This window comes from Macrobrachium nipponense, chromosome 6, assembly GCF_015104395.2.
Source record: "Macrobrachium nipponense isolate FS-2020 chromosome 6, ASM1510439v2, whole genome shotgun sequence".
NCBI lineage: Eukaryota > Metazoa > Arthropoda > Malacostraca > Decapoda > Palaemonidae > Macrobrachium > Macrobrachium nipponense.
Window position 1 is genome coordinate 115,229,537 of NC_061108.1, and position 18,754 is coordinate 115,248,290.

At 42.0% G+C, this 18,754-nt stretch overlaps 1 protein-coding gene across 1 annotated transcript in view; it reads left to right on the forward strand.

Annotated features, from left to right (window-relative positions):
* LOC135216612 (X-ray repair cross-complementing protein 5-like) overlaps positions 1 to 18,754 on the forward strand; it is a 243,632-nt gene that overhangs the window by 53,966 nt on the left and 170,912 nt on the right. The window contains 1 exon segment of the mRNA XM_064251992.1: positions 10,455 to 10,635. Within this exon segment, the coding sequence (XP_064108062.1) occupies positions 10,455 to 10,635 (181 nt within the window).

Genomic DNA, 18,754 nt, shown 5'->3' on the forward strand with positions numbered 1-18,754 from the left:
GTTCTCTTCTTGTTGTTGGTCTCCATTGCCAGAGCATGAGGGAGACACGCAAGAGTTTTTGTCTTCCTTTACTCAAGTTGTTGATTCTTGTTCGCGGTTCAACAATTTGGAGAGTATGACTCCGGTTCGGGTTGTCTTTCACTCCTACTTGCTTGGAAGCCTGGCTGGGGGGCTATGCAAGGTCCTAAGTCATCGTTTCAGCTTCCCTTATCGGGACATGTCCAGTTGATCTTGCAAAAGGTGAACGCTTCTGATGCAGATCAGGAACAGTTGACAATCCTGAAACTGTTTCGCAACCAGATCTTGACGAGATCGTTGCACTCGGCAAGTCCATGGGGCTGGTCGTCGACAAGGACGACATCAATGACCTTCTCGAGGAGCACCAAGAGGACTTACAACGGATGACCTGAAGGAGTTGGAGGCCATGCAACATAACATCGTTCAAGAAGAGTTCTCTAGCAGCGGCGAGGAGGAGGATGATGAACCTACGACAATGGCAGAAATTAAGGATGCTCTAGCTGCTTTTCATAAGGTGCAATAATTTATAGAAAAGAGACACCCCGAAGAGGCTTACACAGGTCGTATGCTTGCGCAGTTCGATGACATTTGCCTGAGTCGTTTCAGGAACATTGTCAAAAGTAGGCAGAAGCATCTTCCTTGGATAGTTATTCTTTAAAGAGGCCTTTAGTAGGAGTAAGCAAAAAGGAAGATCCAATTGATACTACACAAAAAAAAAAAAAAAGTTAAAAGTGATGAAGAAATTGAAATTTTGTAAAAAATAAATAAATAAATAAATAAATAAATAAATAAAAAAATTGTAAAAATCCTAAAAAGAAAAAAAAAAAAATTTAATTTAAAGTTTTTGTAAAGTTAAGTGTTACGGTGTTAATGTGTTTTGTAAAGTTTAGTCTGTTTCCTGACATTTTTTAATGTGTTTTGAAAGTTAAAGTGTACGTACTACGTAACAAATTTTCTGCCGTTTGTCCTCCTCCTCTGTTGCCACTTTCGGAGATAGCCTCACTCGAAAGGTAAGGTTCCACATTTTACTACATATGTATGTACGTACAGTATTTCTTGTATACCATGTACACTAATACACTTTATTTACAGGTACTATGCAGCACATATTAGTAGTACGTATTAAGATAGGTATTGAATGGTCCAAATTGTTGTATTGTTTCATTGTTTATTGGTCAATTTAGCTTTATTATAAAATTTACTAGGGTGTTTTTGTAGGGCTTGGAACATAATAGGCAATTTACATGTAAAATGCGGTTCATGATACGAAAAGCTCAGGTTACAAAGGCCGCCTTGGGTCGGATTAATTTCGTATGTCGAGGTACCACTATATTTATATATAGTATAGTAAATATAATATATATATATATAGGTATAGTTTATATATTATAATAATTTATATATATACAAAGTATTAATTATATACACCACACACAGTAGTACCTCGAGATACGAAAGGCTCAACTTACGAAAAACTCGAGATACAAAAGCCAATACGACAAAAATTTAACGGCTCTACATACGAAAAGTTTCAAGATACGAAAGGTTTCTGAAAGTCCGAGATTCACCCGGATAACAATTTTGAAAATCGCGCCGCGTGCCGCCATCTTAGTACTAGTAGACTCGCCACCATCCTCCTGCTCTCCATTGGTTCCTGATGCTAGTCGCAGCCATGAAATCCTTCTCTCCTATTGGCCAGCGTCCCTCCCATCATGCATCTACTATGTACACGTGGTGGCGTGGCTCGGCCACTCGGTACCAGCATTGTTATAGTACGCACACGTTACAGGCGGCCCTCGGTTAGCGGCAGGGGTTTCTGTTCCTGGCCACCGACGCCAAGCGATTTTAAAGCCTACGGCCGCCGCACACCTTCTTTCGAAACTCTAGACCAGTCAAAGGCGCGTAATCCCACAACGGCGCAATAAGTAAAATTATATTTATGCAGTATAGTACTATAGAATTTACTGTACAGTCATGTGGGTGTCTAGAGTATGTAAAGATATAATAAAGTTTAATACAGTGTACAGGTAGCTGTAGTGTTCAGGTTACGATCATTAGTCTTACGATAGTTCGATTTTATGAGAGATCAAATTACAATGGCCTAACTTTATCCATCTTCTAGTTACATAAGTTCAATAACAGCAAAAGAGAATGATGAAAGTATGGTTTTTTAACGTTATACTCGTTGCTGTGAACGTGTACAGCCATGAACAACCGACGAGAAACGACTTTTTTTTTTCTAAGTACAACCGAACTGGATAACATCTGTTTGGCTTGTATTGTCGATCATCGTACTATCAGTGCAACATTACCGTATTTGTTATAAATGGCGTTATGTATAGAATAGAACTGAGATATCTTAGTGTAATAACTTTATTCGCTATAGATCAGAGATCAATATAGATTAAAGATCAATCTGGAAATATACCGTTAAATTTAAACCTAGTTATAAACTGAAGCTGAGAAACACTTGTCAAGCTGCAATGACTATTATTGTACATCGGCAAACAATGGATAAAAACTGCAGTAAACGTCTGCCATCACACACAACTATAGATAAAATTGGGATAAAATCATTTTAATCAAAACTACTGTGCTTGAACGAACACATTTCACTGTTGGTTTCACGCCGATATAAGATAAATAACGTAAAGTTCGTTATTACGATTATATAAAGGGTTACGTATTGCGAAACGGAATAACATAATTTTTTATGCAATTAACATGCCGCCAACGTAATCTGTTAACGAAAAAAATAGTAGTTCACATTCACAACGAGACATATTCATAAATATTTCCACCTAAAAACACGCTGTATATGGAAAAATAACTTTGTCTCATATAAGTCACGTATATAGATATTCGTTTATGCTAACTAGAAGCAAGAGCATTCGCTCAGAATTGCGTTATGGTGAAACAGACTCGTATTCATCACTGATTTCAAACCACAACATTGGCCGCTCCGCGGATACGGGCTTAAGTTTGCCGTAGTATTTTAAAATAACAATAATATGAGAATACATACAATATTCTTGGATACAGTGAAATAATGTATAACTTTTTAAAGGATTTATGGAAAAGATGCATAATTAATAAAATAACACAATGCATTTTTCGGAAACTGGCGGACAAGAACGAACATGAAAAACCATCCCCTGACAACGTGGAGCGTAGTTACAAAGGCTGCCTTAATTGTATCTTATTTCTGTACAAAAATGAAAATACCTTTACGCAATATATTTTCATACACATTTTAAACATAAAAGCGTAAACATTTGAAAAATCGACACATCGATCGCTAAATTTGCACATTTTTTTTTTTTAACTCGATATTTTCGGAAGAGCGGCAGACGGCGGCATCAAGAACGAAGTTGAAAAAAGCATCGTAGTCGATAACTTGAAGGGAGTTTCAAAAGCTGCCTTTTTATCCTATTTCTGCACAGAAATAAAAATACCCTATTCGTAATACATTTTTCATACACATTTTTAAACATATAAAGCATAAACATTTTTATACAAAATCGACACATCGATCGCTAATTTGCACTTTTTTTAAATCGATATTTTTGGCCAAGAGCGGCAGACGGCGGCATACAAGAACGAACTTGAAAAAAACATCGTAGTCGATAACTTGAAGGAGTTTCAAAAGCTGCCTTTGTATCATATTTCTGTACAGAAATAAAAAAAATGCCTTTCACGTAATACATTTTCATACACATTTTAAAACATAAAAGCATAAACATTTATAAAATCGACACATCAATCGCTAATTTGCGCTTTTTTTAAATCTATATTTTCGGAAGAGCGGCAGGCTACGGCTTACAAGAAAGAACATGAAAAAACATCGTATTTGATAACGTGAAGGGCAGTTTCAAAAGCTGCCTTTGTATCATATTTTCTGTACAGAAATAAAAATGCCTTTCACGTAATACATTTTCATACACATTTTAAACAAAAGCATGAACATTATGAATCGACACATCCATAGCTTAAATTTGCACTTATGTAACTCGATATTTTTCGGCATAGAATAGCGTCAGAGGCATATATTTATGTAACTATATTTTCGGCATAGAATAGCGTCAGAGGCATATATTTTACCCTAATACCTACATAATAACTTTCCATAAAAATTTGTTAATATAATTTGCATAACCTTTATGGTCTGAACGGCAATTTCACATATGTATGAACTCGTTAGACAACGGCGCTAGCGCGCTGTTAACTAAAATTTGTGCCGTAAAGATACCTTTACAAAACTGCCTTATTTTTTAATGATTATTTTTTTGAACGACTGCCGTAAAACCGATTCGCCGTTGAGTGATTGCGCCGTTAACCGCGGGCCGCTGTATTTGTTTTGGGATCGTCAATGTGTACGTATTTAAAAAAAAAAAAAAAACAAAAAAAAAAAAAAAAGTGACCAAGATCTCTCACATGTGATAAGTGATCAACGGTCTCTCTCATGGGATAACTGGAAACTTTGCAAGGTTGTAGAATCTCCACTCCCTGCTGAACAGAGGGTGTAGACCAATCATTTACAACATGCATACCAGTAGCACGTATAATCAAGGCACTTCAGTTTTATGTTGAGGTCGCAGCCGAACTTTCAGTACCCAAATCAGTTGCGAGAGAGCATTTGGTTGAACAGGTTTTGATGGACACCAGGGCAACAGAGTCATGAGGTGCAAAAAAGAAAGTTGAAATTCTGTATAAAAAAAAAAAAAAACTACGTAGTTTAAAAACAAAAAAAAAAAAAAAAAAAAAAAAACAGAAATTAAAGCAGCTTTCATAAAGTGCAATCATTTGTAGAAGACACCCCCCGAAAAGGCTCACACAGGAAACATTGTGAAAAGTAGGCAGAAGCAATCTTCCTTGGATAGTTACGTTTGTAGTACGTACGTATATTTTTTTAGTGTACGTACGTACATATGTACAAAAAAAAGGCAGAAATTAAAGCCGCTTTTCATAAAGTGCAATCATTTGTAGAAGACACCCCCGAAAAGGCTCACACAGGAACATTCTGAAAGTAGGCAGAAGCAATCTTCCTTGGATAGTTACGTATGTACATAGCCTCACTCGAAAGGTAAGCTTCACATTTTACGTTACAGTAATAATATTTCTTGTACACTAATATACACTTTATTTACAGGTTTTGCATTTTTTTTTTTTTTTTTTTTTTTATTCTTAATTTAGTATTGACTGGTCCAAATTGTTGTAGTATTTCATTGTTTATAGGTCAATTTAGCTTTATTATGAAATTTACTGGGGTGTTTTTGGGGGGCTTGGAACGGATAGCCATTTTACACGTAAAATGTGGTCCAAGATACGAAAACCTCATGATACGAAGGGCACCTCGGAATAACGGATTAATTTTGTATCTCGAGGTACTACTGTGTGTGTGTGTATATATATATATATATATATATATATATATATATATATATATATATATATATATAAGCGAATTCCACAGGAAAATGATAGTCAGAAATCCAAGTGCTTTCGTCTTTACTCAGACATTGTCAAGGAGTTAATGAAGTACAATTGGAGAGAAAGATCTCTGGTACAACACAAGATCAAGAATACAGATGGTTAATTGTCAAAAGGGTAAAAATTAAAAGAGATGATCCAGGATTATCGGATATCACACGGTCACAAACTTAAACAGATTGACCCTAACCGAAATTAAAAAGTTTCTTTACAGTCCAAAACATGTAAAAACCACCTGAATATATTAATTTGATTGCTTATATTTTTACTACAACTTTTTTTCATTATGAAAGCATCAAGTTTAAATAAACCAAGACTTAAATTTAGAACACCTTTTATTTATTTGACTTGATGAAACAAGATTCAATGATATTCCTTTTAACTGTGTCATTACATGGGATTAAGGCCTCTTGCTTGACTCCAGTAATAGGATGGTCTAAATCTCTCATATGTACGAATAATGCATTCAATATTTGCCCAGTTCTCACAGAATATTGATGTTGTTTGAGACGACGTGAAAGAGATTTACGGTCTGTCCCTAATAGACTTTATCACACTTTTGCAAGGAATTTATATATGCAGCCTTTAGGAGAATTTTTGATTACTAAACTCTTGACATTAATATTACTGAAAACAACATATATGTTAAAAAGCTTTAAAATTCTAAGAATATCTAAAAAACCTTTCATCACAGGGTAATTTAGAATGTTATGCTTACTAAATTAAAGTTTGTCATTTGTTGAATAAAATGTTTTTCTAGCTCTTTTCCATGCCACATCTACAAAAGTCCTTGGGTATTTAAGTTTCATTGTAATATCATAAATAGTTTTAATTTCAGCATCAATAAACTGCGGGCTAGAGACACGTAAAGCCCTTAGAAACATCGCAGAAAAAACAGAGAATTTAACATTTTGATGGTGATTGGAGTAGTAATGAACAAAAGAGGCAATGTTAGTTGATTTTCGAAAGACTGAAAGGTGAAATTTCTATCATTTATATGGACAGTTACATCAAGAAAATTCAAATTACTATTTCTTTCTTCCTCTACAGTAAATTTTATGGAAGGGACTAAATTATTGAGATTATTAAGGATTTCCTGGAGATTTTCGTGAAGCTGGCCAAATACAGAAGATATCATCCACATATCTAAACCAAATAACTTTTTGGGGCAAAATTCTGGTAAGAGTTTTGCCTCAAAAAAATTCCATGTAAATATTGCTAAGGACGGAGATAAGGGATTACCCATAGCCATGCCAAGCTTTTGTTAAAAAAAATTCCCCATTAAAACAAATTTACTCTCTTTGATACATAACCTTATGAGACTAATAGGTTTGCCACACTTAAAGGAATATCATGACGTTCTAATTCCTCCTCCAATATTCAAGTAAGTCATCTACAGGCACTTTTGTAAATAAGGAGACATTAAAATTAACCATATTAAAATCAAAATTCAAATCTTTAAACGATTCAACAATTTGTTTATAAAATCAACATTGTTTTTTAACATTCGTGTTTAGAAATGTTTCCTACCAAAGGAGTAAGAATTTTTACAAGCCATTTAGATAAAATTATACGTAAATGATTGTTTTATTTGTTTTGTATCACTCACACAACTATGTGTAGCCTATGCTTACCTGTGTAGGTTAGCTTAGTTTTTCAGACCATTTGTGATGCCAAAACTGGGGTACTTTATATCAAATTTTTGATGTATATAACAGGTAAAAGAAAACAGTTAATCAGTGCCTTAGTGAAGGTGGGTTGGGGTACCAAGGTTACCTTAGCCATTAACTTGAAGGGTTTGAAAATAGTCTATATACTCTTTCTGGATAACTTTTACGCTAGTGTAGAGATATTTAGTAAGCTAAGGGAGAGAGGTGTGGGTGTTTGTGGCACTGTTCATGTAAATAGAAAGGGTCTGTCCAAGGAAATGGGAAGAGCTAAGATGAAAAAAGAACTTTCAGTAATATAGACAGAATGAAAATACAATGGTAGCAGCAACATGGCAGGACAGGCAAGACAGGCAAAGTGAACATGTCAACTGTTGGAGATTCAGGTGTGACAAGGTTAACATAAAAAAAAAACATGATAGAATTGCACATAAACCATCTGTTAAAGCTTCTTATTATAATAAATATAAGGGAGGAGTGGACAGGTTTGATCAACTATCCTATCAACTGTGTGCAACTTACAATTTTAGTCAGAGGAAGAAGAAATGGTACCAGGTTATATGGCATTTTGTTATAGAGGTGGCCCTCGTGGATGCAAAAATACCATATGGTATCCAAAATCCAATAAGAATTAAGTCAGAGAAAATTCAGAGAACAAGTGGTAAATGGAGTGTTGGAAGGTTATTAAAAAAGGCCAGTGATTGGTAAGAGGAGACTGGAATCACCATTATCAAGCAGACTCACAGGCAGGCATTTCATTGCTCAATTTGTAGACAAAAATCACAAGCCTGATTGTATTATTTTGCAGTATATGAAGTACTGACTGCTGCTTGAAGAAAAATGGGCAGTGCAAAAAGAAGACAAACAACTTTGTGTATTTTGCCATGGTACAAAAATATACCATATTGTAAGCAAGTACAAAAAAGACCTGTAAATGTAAAAAGCTATGCAAAAAGAGTGGTTAGCTGAGGTTTGTTTTAAGTGTTTTCCAAATGAAAATACCTATATGTATATGATTCTCATAGATGGAAGTATATAAGAAAAAGAGTTTTTTTCATATATAATGCTCTAAGTACTTCTTAATTTCATTCTTGTCTATATATCTATATAAGAGGTTCTCTCCAGCCAAGAAGAGCCATTGTTAGGCTCAGAGGTCTGGATAAACTAATCCTTTATAATAATAATAATAAGAGGCTCCCTCTATTATTTTCATATAAAAATTGAACTGCATAAAATAAGTTGTATTGCAAATTGTTTTCCAGTCTTTCTTTCAACACTATAAAATCTCAAAAAAGCGTATCTTAAAAATAAAAAGGTTACCTAATTCACCAAAGAAAAAAAGTTTTTTTTTATAGTTATTTTAATCAAGAAAATGGTTGCAAATTTAATAACCACATGCCTTTTCTTTGTTTTAGCTCCCTCCACAAAATGCTGGGTCAAGAATTATGTATAATGCACTCAAATTTTTTTTTTTTTTGGTTTTTTTTTTTTACCATTTTTCTAAAAATGATTATATTTTTCAGGACTTTCATCACATTTTAAGAATAAAAACAATGTCAGATATGGAAAATATAGGCCCTGTTCTTTTAGCAAGACGTATATGAAGCTAATTGAAGCATTTTCATTTTTGTATGAAGTTTTATGCACCCAGGTGGGAAATTCCAAATGCATATTGATGCAATCTAAGGGGTTTAAACTTTGTGTTCAAGCATAGAGGTATAGATGTGGTGCACAGCAACGACATTAGTTGATCTTATTAGATCCATGGATGCTTCCAAGACAGAAAAGTCTAGAGCAGTCTCTTGGAATCTGGACGTGGTCCTGAAGTGGCTGGCGGGGGACTCTTACAAACCCCTCTGCTCAGTTTCGCCAAGGAACTTCACTAAGAAGACCCTTTTCCTGATAGCTCTGGCTACAAACCATTAGGTATCTAATGGATATCATCGACACCAGAGGAGGAAGTGTCTTCTTTGTCCAGTGAGAGTGTTATGCTATTATCTGAATAGAACAGACAAGATTAGAGAACCTGCAAGTAATCTATGGTGTTCGGTGAAGTCTCTGTCTCGTCCGATGCTAAGAATGCCATTTCCTTTTTCCTAAGGAGCTTGATAGTGGAGGCACACTTTCAACCCCAGGAAGAAAAGTTATACCCTCCATTAATGCTAAGGCAAATGAAGTGAGATCTGTGCGATGTCTCTAGCTTTTAGGCGTAATATGTCCTTAGAAGCTATAATGAATCTACATTGTGGGAAATGTAGATCAGTTTTTTCTGTGCATAATCTTAAAGATATAGAAATCGTTTATGAGAATTGCTCCATATTGGATCCGTTGTCGGTGGCTGGCATGGTGTTGGGGAGGAGCAGAAGGGGCTAACTGTTCCATTACTGTCCTCTGTTGTCTTGGTTATTGGTTTTGAGTTTGGGAAGCCTGGGGGTACTTGTTACCCAGTGTACTCACCAGTCTAATGGTAGGGTATCACTGGTTGTTTTTAGGGTGTAGGTGTGTTCGTTGAGTTTATTTGGTCTAAAACGCAGGGCAAGGGCATCAAAAAATAACTTTCACCAGTCATCGGTTGGTGAACCACCATGACTGAGACGTTATTTCCCACTAAAGTAGGGACGATAATTGGCCAAAACTGCCATGCCTTCAACAGGTTAAGAGAGCAATTACCAGAGAGAGTATTCATCAGCAACTCTCTCTTACCAGGTAAGGTAGGTACAATAAGTATTTGATAAATTTTTGTAGTATTCCTATATTGAGTCATTTACTATAAATATAATGTCTTCGATGTAGATCATGTCCATAATTCCCACCTCTATAAGAGTGGAATCTGCTTTATGTAATTACTTGGTAAGTTACATGTGTTAAAATGACATTTTTATAATAAAATTAGATTTTACTCATACTTATGAAGTAATTACTTGATTAAAGCCCGCCTTCCCCAATCCCTGCAAATGGACATGGCAGGCCAAACGAATTGGTTCTCTCTGCAGTTTTGTACCTATCGGTCCTAAAAGTGGGTGGGTCCTACACACCTACACTAACGATGGTGGCTCCGTCACGAAATTTGTAAGATTTGACTTCCATGGTAGTGAGCTTTCAGCTATAGCTAATTACTTGGTAAGTATGTGTAAAATCTAATTTTATTATACAAATTTCATTTTTATCCTATAACACTTTTATAACCTTTACTCTCAGTCCCTTATTAGTGCTGAATGGCTTCATAGGTTCCACTGCTTGGCTTTTGGCTAAATTTTTTTTTCCATTCCATTTACACAGTGGTCCAGAGATTTTGGATGACAGTGCTGATGATGTGGGAATGATGATGGCGCTGGACCAAAGTAATGGGTTGCAGCCTTTCAAAAATGGTGTGCGAACAGTTCCTCAGAATTGGAATGGGAAACCTAAGACTGTTGTTCAACTTGCAGGAGAGAAAGTTGCAACCAGATTAGTTGCAGAGGTTTGTGAGTTTTTAGTTTTCAAATTCATGGTATATATGTATTCCCAACATATTATAAACACAGAGGTAGGTGATGTGGAGTGTTTGTTCACTGTTAGCATTTCCACTACCGATCTGTGCTTACTAAATCTTAAATATAAATTGTTCCGATACGTAATGCAAACCATCGGTCCTTTAATTTCAATAGGAAGTAGCTAGCGGCAGCTGGAACGGTCGTAAGCTTCGAACAAGGGAGAACGGTAGTTAACTGCTTGTCCGACAGTCGCGCGGCGCGCGACTGGGAGGTAAACAAATCACTTTTGTTTTCGGCCGCGGGTGTGAAGGACGTGTTCGTCATCGCTCTCTGCCCGCTCATCGTCGTATGCTTTGTTTATATTGTTGTTTTCTACTAATGGTTTGTTTGACTTGAAATGAAACGTAAGTACACTGTTTTCATTTTCATTACTTAATTATGAACCAACATGGAGCTATCGCCGTAGATGCGGCGATTTCCTCTCTTTTCATGAATTTGAAACCCTTGAATTATGTCTCGGTTGCCGAGGGCGGGCGCGCTCGCGCCGAGTCATGTATTTTGGGCGAAAGTGTGTAATTGAAAAATGTAAGTACTTTTTTCATTATATTTTTGCCCTGTGCGTTCGTTACCGAGAGCGTGATTGCGCTCGGCACGAGCCTTTTATTTTGTATGATAAAATGCAATGAAAGTGGATTCGCAATACAGTATTCTTTTCATTTTCATTTATTTATTGCATAAATTTAATTTGGATCAATTTTCGCTCTTACCCGGGAATTGATCCTTACGATTATTTTCTGTGAAAGTGAAATCGCAAGTGCAGTATTCTGTTTCATTTTCATATATTTTATGATAGCATCATATTATTTGGATCAAGTTTCCGTTCTTACCCGGGAATTGATCTTTTCCCCTTTAAGTTCTAGAAGTGAATCGCAAGGGCAGTATTCTGTTTCATTTTCATATTACTTTTCACTGCTGTGCGGGGGTAGGGAACGCGAAGGTCTGCCAGGAAGTCGTCGGAAAGCTCTCCCGCGACTCCTTGGTATCCGATTCTTTTGTCTTCCTTCCTGCCCCCCCGCTCAGCTTCGTTGTATTTTGTATTTGGGGTCTTCCTTGCGTTCGGGGTGGGGCATGTCTTCCCCCCGTGCGTGAGGGAAACCCCTCTTACTAATCTATCTATGCTACCGCAGGTGCTACATCCGTGGGAGACGACCTTGGACAGGTATGGACCACCACGGCGGCAGGGCGTGCCTAGCATCCACGGGCTGCTGCAGCGTCTAGCGAGGTCTGGGGCGGTCTCCACTACTACCACGGCCGCTTATGCTGCTCCCCCCCCCTTCTGGTCTACACTCCCCATGCTGTGTCGGTGACGCCGTCTGCCGCTACTAGGTGGGCCGCCGCCGTACCGAGGGGGGGTTGCCGCCGCCGCCTGTTTCTTCGTGTTGCCTGCCCCAGACTTCCGCTGTTCCAGCAGCTCGCCCCTGGACCGGCCGCCAGTACCCAGGTTCCGCTGGCTGCCGATGATTCTACGAGGCGATCGCTGGGGCCTGCCGTACCTGCCGCTGATGTGATTCCCGCTGCTGATGTGATTCCCGCTGTTGGCTTGGCTGTCCCTTCTGGGTCTGCCGATGCCAGCTGTTCCTGCCGCTCCTGAGCTGGTTGCTGTTCCTGTCGCTCCTGGTTCCTGAGCCTGTCCATGCTGGTCCTGCCCACGGTGTGTCTTCCCCAGTCCCAGGTCCTTCCGGACAGGTGCAGTCGGGCCGTGTTGCTTCGGCAATAGCCCCGGCTCCGGCCTGGATGGAGGACTGACGACTGTCCTGCGTGAGCTGACCAGGAAGAGGAAGAAGAGGAAGCTGTCATCTTCGTCTTCATCGTCTGCTGCTGCCTCTTCCCCTTCGACTTTCTAAGGCCCATAAGCCGAAGAAGAAGAAGGCTGCCTTCCCCCCTAAGAAGTCTCCTTCGGAACTTCTAAGGGCCCGGTCCCAGCGGGGGGGTCCTTCTGCTGGTCCTCCTGCTCCTTCGGGAGCGGGGCCCGTCTCCCCTTCCGTAAGGAAGAGATAGACGGGGACCAGAGGAGTATCGGTTAGCTCTGGTACTTCCTCGCCTGGTGCTAGCGGCGATGCCGCTACGCCAGGTTCCGGCTCGGTCTCTCGTTCGCAGAGAGATCCGAGTGTACGTTCTCCCTCGGGAGACCCGTGCAGCCAAGTTTCGGCGCCAGAGTTCGCTCGGCGCCAAGACGCGGCACGGAGCAGAAAGGCTGGTGAGAGCCGCTCAGGTGACTCTCGCCAGGCCAGCGGCCGCTCTTGCAGCGACCAGCTGGTAACCCGGGTTTTCCCCCCTAAGAAGGCTCCTTCGGGACCTTCTAAGGGCCCGTCTCGCTCCGGCGATTCGGGGAGCTCTTCTGCTGGTCCTCCTGCTCCCATCGGGAACAGGGCCCGTCTCTTCTTCTACCAAGGAGAAGAAGACGGGGACCAGAGGAGTACCAGCTTCGGCTGGCACTTCCTCGCCTGCGGTTCTAGCGGTTCTGCCGCTAAACCAGGATCCGCCTCTGCTTCTCGTTAGCGAGAAGTACCAAGTGGACGGTCTCCCGCGGGAGACCGTCCAGCCAAAGTCTTGACGCCCAAGCTCGCTCGCCGTCAAGACCGAAGCGCGGAGCAGAAGACTGGCGAGAGTCGTGCAGACGACTCTCGCCAGGCCAGCGGATGCTCTCGCAGCGACCAGCTGGTTGCTCGGGTTGACGTGACGGTCGCTGACAGCCACGGGGTTTGAGGCGAGGAAGGGGTCCCCCGCGGCCGTCGGTACCAGCCACGGCTGGTACCAGCGGCTCGACGCGCCGAGAGGACGGCTCGCCGTCGCACTGCTACATGCGACAGCGAGCCTAGCAGGTCACCTGACGCCGCTCCCATCGGGACCGGGCGGAGACGGTAACCAGCAACAGCTCGCCTGACGCTAGAGATCAGCGTCGACGTTCTCAGCCGAGCCTCTCCCCCATGCGAGCGGCAAGGCTAGGCCTGCTGCTCGATCGCCAACCGCGGGGTTGAACGATCAGCAGCAGCCCTCCAAGCACGCTGGTCCTGCCAGCGAGCTAGGGGGGAGCGTCAGGTCTGCCTCTCCTGTACCTTCAACCTCCTCGGGTTACACCGGAGGAGCGAGGTACCTATGAGTGATCGCGAGAGGTGGGCCACTCGCGATCCCGCTATGACGCCGTATGGACCAGGCACGGTTCTAGGACCGACCAGGACATACGCGCAAGTAGCTGGAGGCGACCGTCAGGGGTTCTGCCGCTGTTCCTCCTTCTGAAGGAGGAGTATCTCGGGATCTGTTCTTGCTGGAGAGACTGGACGGTCCTACTCCGCAAGACGCGGTTACTCCCGAGATACAGAGGAATTTTGCAGAAGTCATTAGCTGATTCGTCAGCATAATGACCTTGCGGAAGGATTGCCGCTCCCCACCAGCAGAGCCCACGTCTCTGCTCGAGTCGTTTTGGGGCCCCGAGAGGGAACCCAAACCGACGGTGGGTCTGCCGCGATCGGAGCTTTGCGATTCTGTCTCGAACCAGAGTCTCTCGTCTCCGGACAAGAAGGCTCTCTCAGTTCTGGCCGGTCGATCAAGCTACTTCCACCTCCTCTACTGCGACAGCGGCGTTTCTACGTGTCTTCGGACACCGTATTTAAATACTCCTTCGGTCCTCCTGAGAGGTTTCGACCTCGACGAGGACTGGAATGAGTCGGAGGACGGTATCGGCTCTCTCCTGTCAGGTGTCGATCAGCCCCACCCAGACGACGTTCACAGTGGCGGCAGACCCTTACCTACAGTGAGAGTTCGTAACCCTCCTTGGGGAAAACGTTTTCTCCTGACGATACGTTTTCCCAGACTCTGAGAGGCGGCGATGGCTGCTCCTACTCTTCTCCAACTGCTAGTTCCACTGGGAAGGCTGAGCGAGTATCCAATTCCTTCCCCCCCATTCCCTCTCTCCTTACGGCTACAGGGAAAGGGGAAGGATCCTACAGAGATTTCTCTGGAGGATCCCACGTTCGGGACTGCGCTACCCGGGGGGACCTTCGGGTCCTACCTGACGTAAGGCCCCCGGTCGTTAGGAGGATCCTTGGCCCCATTCTCGATTTCACGGGGAATCGATAGGAACACCAGCCGATATCGTTTGAAAACGAATTCGGTGGGGGTTTTTCGCAGACTGCTTAGAACTTCTACGGAATTTCTAGGCGCATTCAGAGTGCTCGAGTTTTTTACGATTCTCCAAACACTTAGGCGAGACCACGGTCCAAAGTGAGCGAGACAGAATCCCGATATGTTACACGATAATCGGGAACCTCGCCTATGCTCAAATTCCTGGAATTTCTAGCATTGGGAAGAAGACTGCTGCTGGAAAGAAACTATCTCACAGTAGGAGGACCAACCTGGAATAGAGAAGATCGGACGGGAATATCAGTTTTGGCTTGAACTATCGTCTTAGTATTCTGTTCACCATTGAAGCTCTCCTTCGAGGAAGACTTCTCCTTCACTCTCTTAGATAGAGAGAAGTGGTCGATCTCCAATCCTTATTTTGTTTTCTTGAAGGAAAGAATTTAGAATGGAGATCGTTGTTCAGAATCCTACAAAAATACTACGTATATTAACCTCGCGACATGATTCTACTAAGCAGTTGGAATTGTCCGAGGGGGTAGGCGCATATCCTAGTTAATCTACGGATTGCGACTTAGAAGAGAAGTATTCTAATTGAACTGCAACTCGGGGTTGCCTGCAACTCCCAGGAGTTTTTCAGTTTCAATTTTTATATAACTTATGGTTTTTGTCACGACAACACCATTTCAACTTTTATATTTACCGAAATTCGTTTCGCCTAAATATAATTGCTCGGGCATTATATTTTTTATGCTCGGTAGTTTCTAGCCGAACGCATTCCTTCGTGGAATAATGGATTACCTGGCAACTCAGGATGACGAGTCAGCGAGAGCTCAGGCTCAACTACTGCGTATTGAACTGCCTGATAGCAGCTCAGTATCAGCTGGGGCTCCGAGATGCACGGTCAGTTATGTCTCTCTCTCCCCTGCTTTGATTGACTACCGAACCGTATCTCTGCCCAACAATCATGGACTTAGGTCTCTGATTAACGGGGATTCTCGCAATAATGAAGGACCATCTACTGCTATGACGCTAGATTCCATCGCCTTCGACATTGCGAGAATTTTCAACAGAGATATCTCTTGGACTCTTTCATCTTTCTGTTTACCGCACGGTAACAGAAGTCTGTACAAGTCTCCCCCGCTGCATCGCACTGCGATAATGCGGATGATTTTGCAGACATCTGAGTTTGTCTTCAAAATATCTTGTATTCGTAGGTGTACAATTGTTCATTGTTCAACCCGAATTTACAAGATATGTCAGAAAGGACATCGCCTACTCTCCGACCTGACAGCTCTACTTCCAAATGTTAGCAGCCCATGAGAAGCAGTTCTTCAGGCGGCTTTCCCCGTGGTTTGTTTTCATTACTGAAGAACCCCCCCGCTTTCATTGCAACTACGACTTCTCACCGGGCAGCAATGAAATAGCGTTAGCGTTTTCAGTCATTTGTAAGCACAGGTTATGAATCTTGAGAATCCTTCTCTCGATTCGTCTGTGAAGATGTAGGTTGCATTCAATATCTACCTTCGTCTTCAACGGTACATAGTGTGTTTTTCTCCTTAGCTGAGATTCAACAACCATGAGATGTTTTTTGCCTTCAGGGACCGCGGTCTCTAGAAGGCAATTGACTTTCGCCTGTTGGGCACATGCCTTAAGAGAATCATCACCTCGCTGTCCGGCATTGGTGACAAACAAATACATTATTTGTTTGGTCTCTCGGCATAACCCTTTAAAGGCGAAGGTCACGTGACTTACTCGGATGCTTGGAACAAACTTGCCTCCTACCGAACGCAGTCAGTCAGCAGCTGTCAGAGGCTCAGAGCGCCCGAGTCAGTTACGAACTACGCTGTTGACTTAGTTCGGTTGTTACGAGCAATCATTACTTCGTTTTAATAGCTTGTCACAAAGTACCCATACCATCGACACCCACCATGGAGTGTCGGTGTCCTATCCACTAACGAGAACTTCGCTGCATGGGGATAGGAGGATGCGAGAGACTTTGTGGCAAACGGACAGACCAGTATGGGTACTGGACATCACCGAAGTAGAGAAGAGGGATAGGTCATGACGGACTATTTCCTTCTTTTTCCTCTGAGGAACTGCATGACTTCTCCTGCGAAGTCAAGCATCCAGGGGATGGGATCCGTGACGCTCGATTTCGTACCGACACTTCGTAGCGAAGACTCAGAACCCTTCGGTCCCTGACGATTGGTTCGAGTCGTTCACAATCCCCTCCCTAATGGACTTCACCGCCTTCGATGCGAAGGAGATGCTGCCTTGTCCGCAAGAACTTCTCTGTGGCGCAGGTACTGAAGGCAGGGTCTGGTCCAACCAGACCACATGCCCTTCCTTCTACCTTTTGGATATTGCCCACAGGTCCTTGGATCTTTTTCCTTGGGACCCGTGGTGGCTGCTCAACACGTTGTGTAGCGAACCCAGACCCTCGCAGGCTGAACAGCATCGAGTCCTGGTGTGACCGTAAGAATGGATGAGTGAATGAGAGTGTGACTGGCTCCTCTTCCCATCTTTTTCTTCCCCTCTACCTGTGGTTAGAGGGACACGGTCGTTCACCCTGCTGGATAAGGACAAGATGCAGGTGAGCTACTCAACAGAGCCCCATCCTATCCCTTTCACTAGGGATAGGAGCGTATATCCACCACTTCCTCCAACAAGGGGGAGGAAGTGGATGCCAGCTTGAGACAACCCATACTTTATGTTGCCTCTTGCAAACAGGAACAAGTTCTTGCTTGCTGGTACGAAGAGATACGCTTGCCTCTCTCTTAGTACTCGGCCCAGAGGTCTGACCATTGATCCTGCGGTGCACACCCCGATCAATCGACAGAGGCTTGGATCCCTCCCTCGCTCTTACGACCAGGGAGGCATTCCAGGGATGGACGAACACCAGTCTGTTCATCAAAAGACTCAGATTCCTCCCACCAAGAAGTGAGTCTTCCTATTGTTAAAGGACCGATGGTTTGTATTACGTATCGGAACAAATGACAATTTGTCGAAAATTGCATTTTTCCTAACTATACAAACCTGAGGTCCTTTACATATAGTCCCTCCTCATGCCACCCCTCACTCTGCGTATTTTGCATGGGCCAAAAGCAAAAGTGATGCGACTGTCGGACAAGCAGTTAACTACCGTTCTCCCTTCCCCCTTGCGAAGCTTACGACCGTTCCAGCTGCCGCTAGCTACTTCCTATTGTTAAAGGACCTCAGGTTTGTATAGTTAGGAAAAATGCAATTTTCGACAAATTGTCATTTTTCAGGGATGTATGATGAAGTTTATGTAGGACTAAGAAATTGTTTTGAAAAGAAATGTGTTATAAATTTTATTGAAATTTAGGACTATCACTTAATTTAAATCGGTAAAATTGAAATAGTAATTGTGATTTTTACATACGTAACTTACTAAGTAATTACATAGCTAACAGTTACTAGTATTGGCAGCTAAAATTCTAAATTTGTGGTAGCAGTTCTTGTTTTGGTTGTTGGTAACTAGTCCCCAGATGGAGAGGAACTGTATCAGCCTTATGGCCACTGGCCAGGGGCGGAAGGGAAGATAAAGTAAAGTAAGTAACTAGTCCCACCCACTTCTGGAAGAAGAACAACTGAGCCAGGTATTTCAATTTGTTTCTGCCGGCTTATGACGAGGTTGTGAGTCAGCAGCTGGTTTGAAATTGAGAATCTTTTCTGTTTTTCTTGGAAAAAATTGGTGAAGTATGCTTTTTGGTAGAGGTTCAGATAATCCTTGGAATTATTCTTACTAAATTGACTTTGCCTGATATTGACTGTATTTAATCAACAATGTCTGACACTAGCTCATCTAGCACTTGTTATTGCAGCAAAGGCTGCAAGACCAGGTTAACATCTGCAAAAATAGACTCACACAGTTTGAACTGATTGTAAGGGACAAATTTGTTCATTAGAAAAGTCTTGTTGAGTGTAAAGGCTGGGATAGCAAAG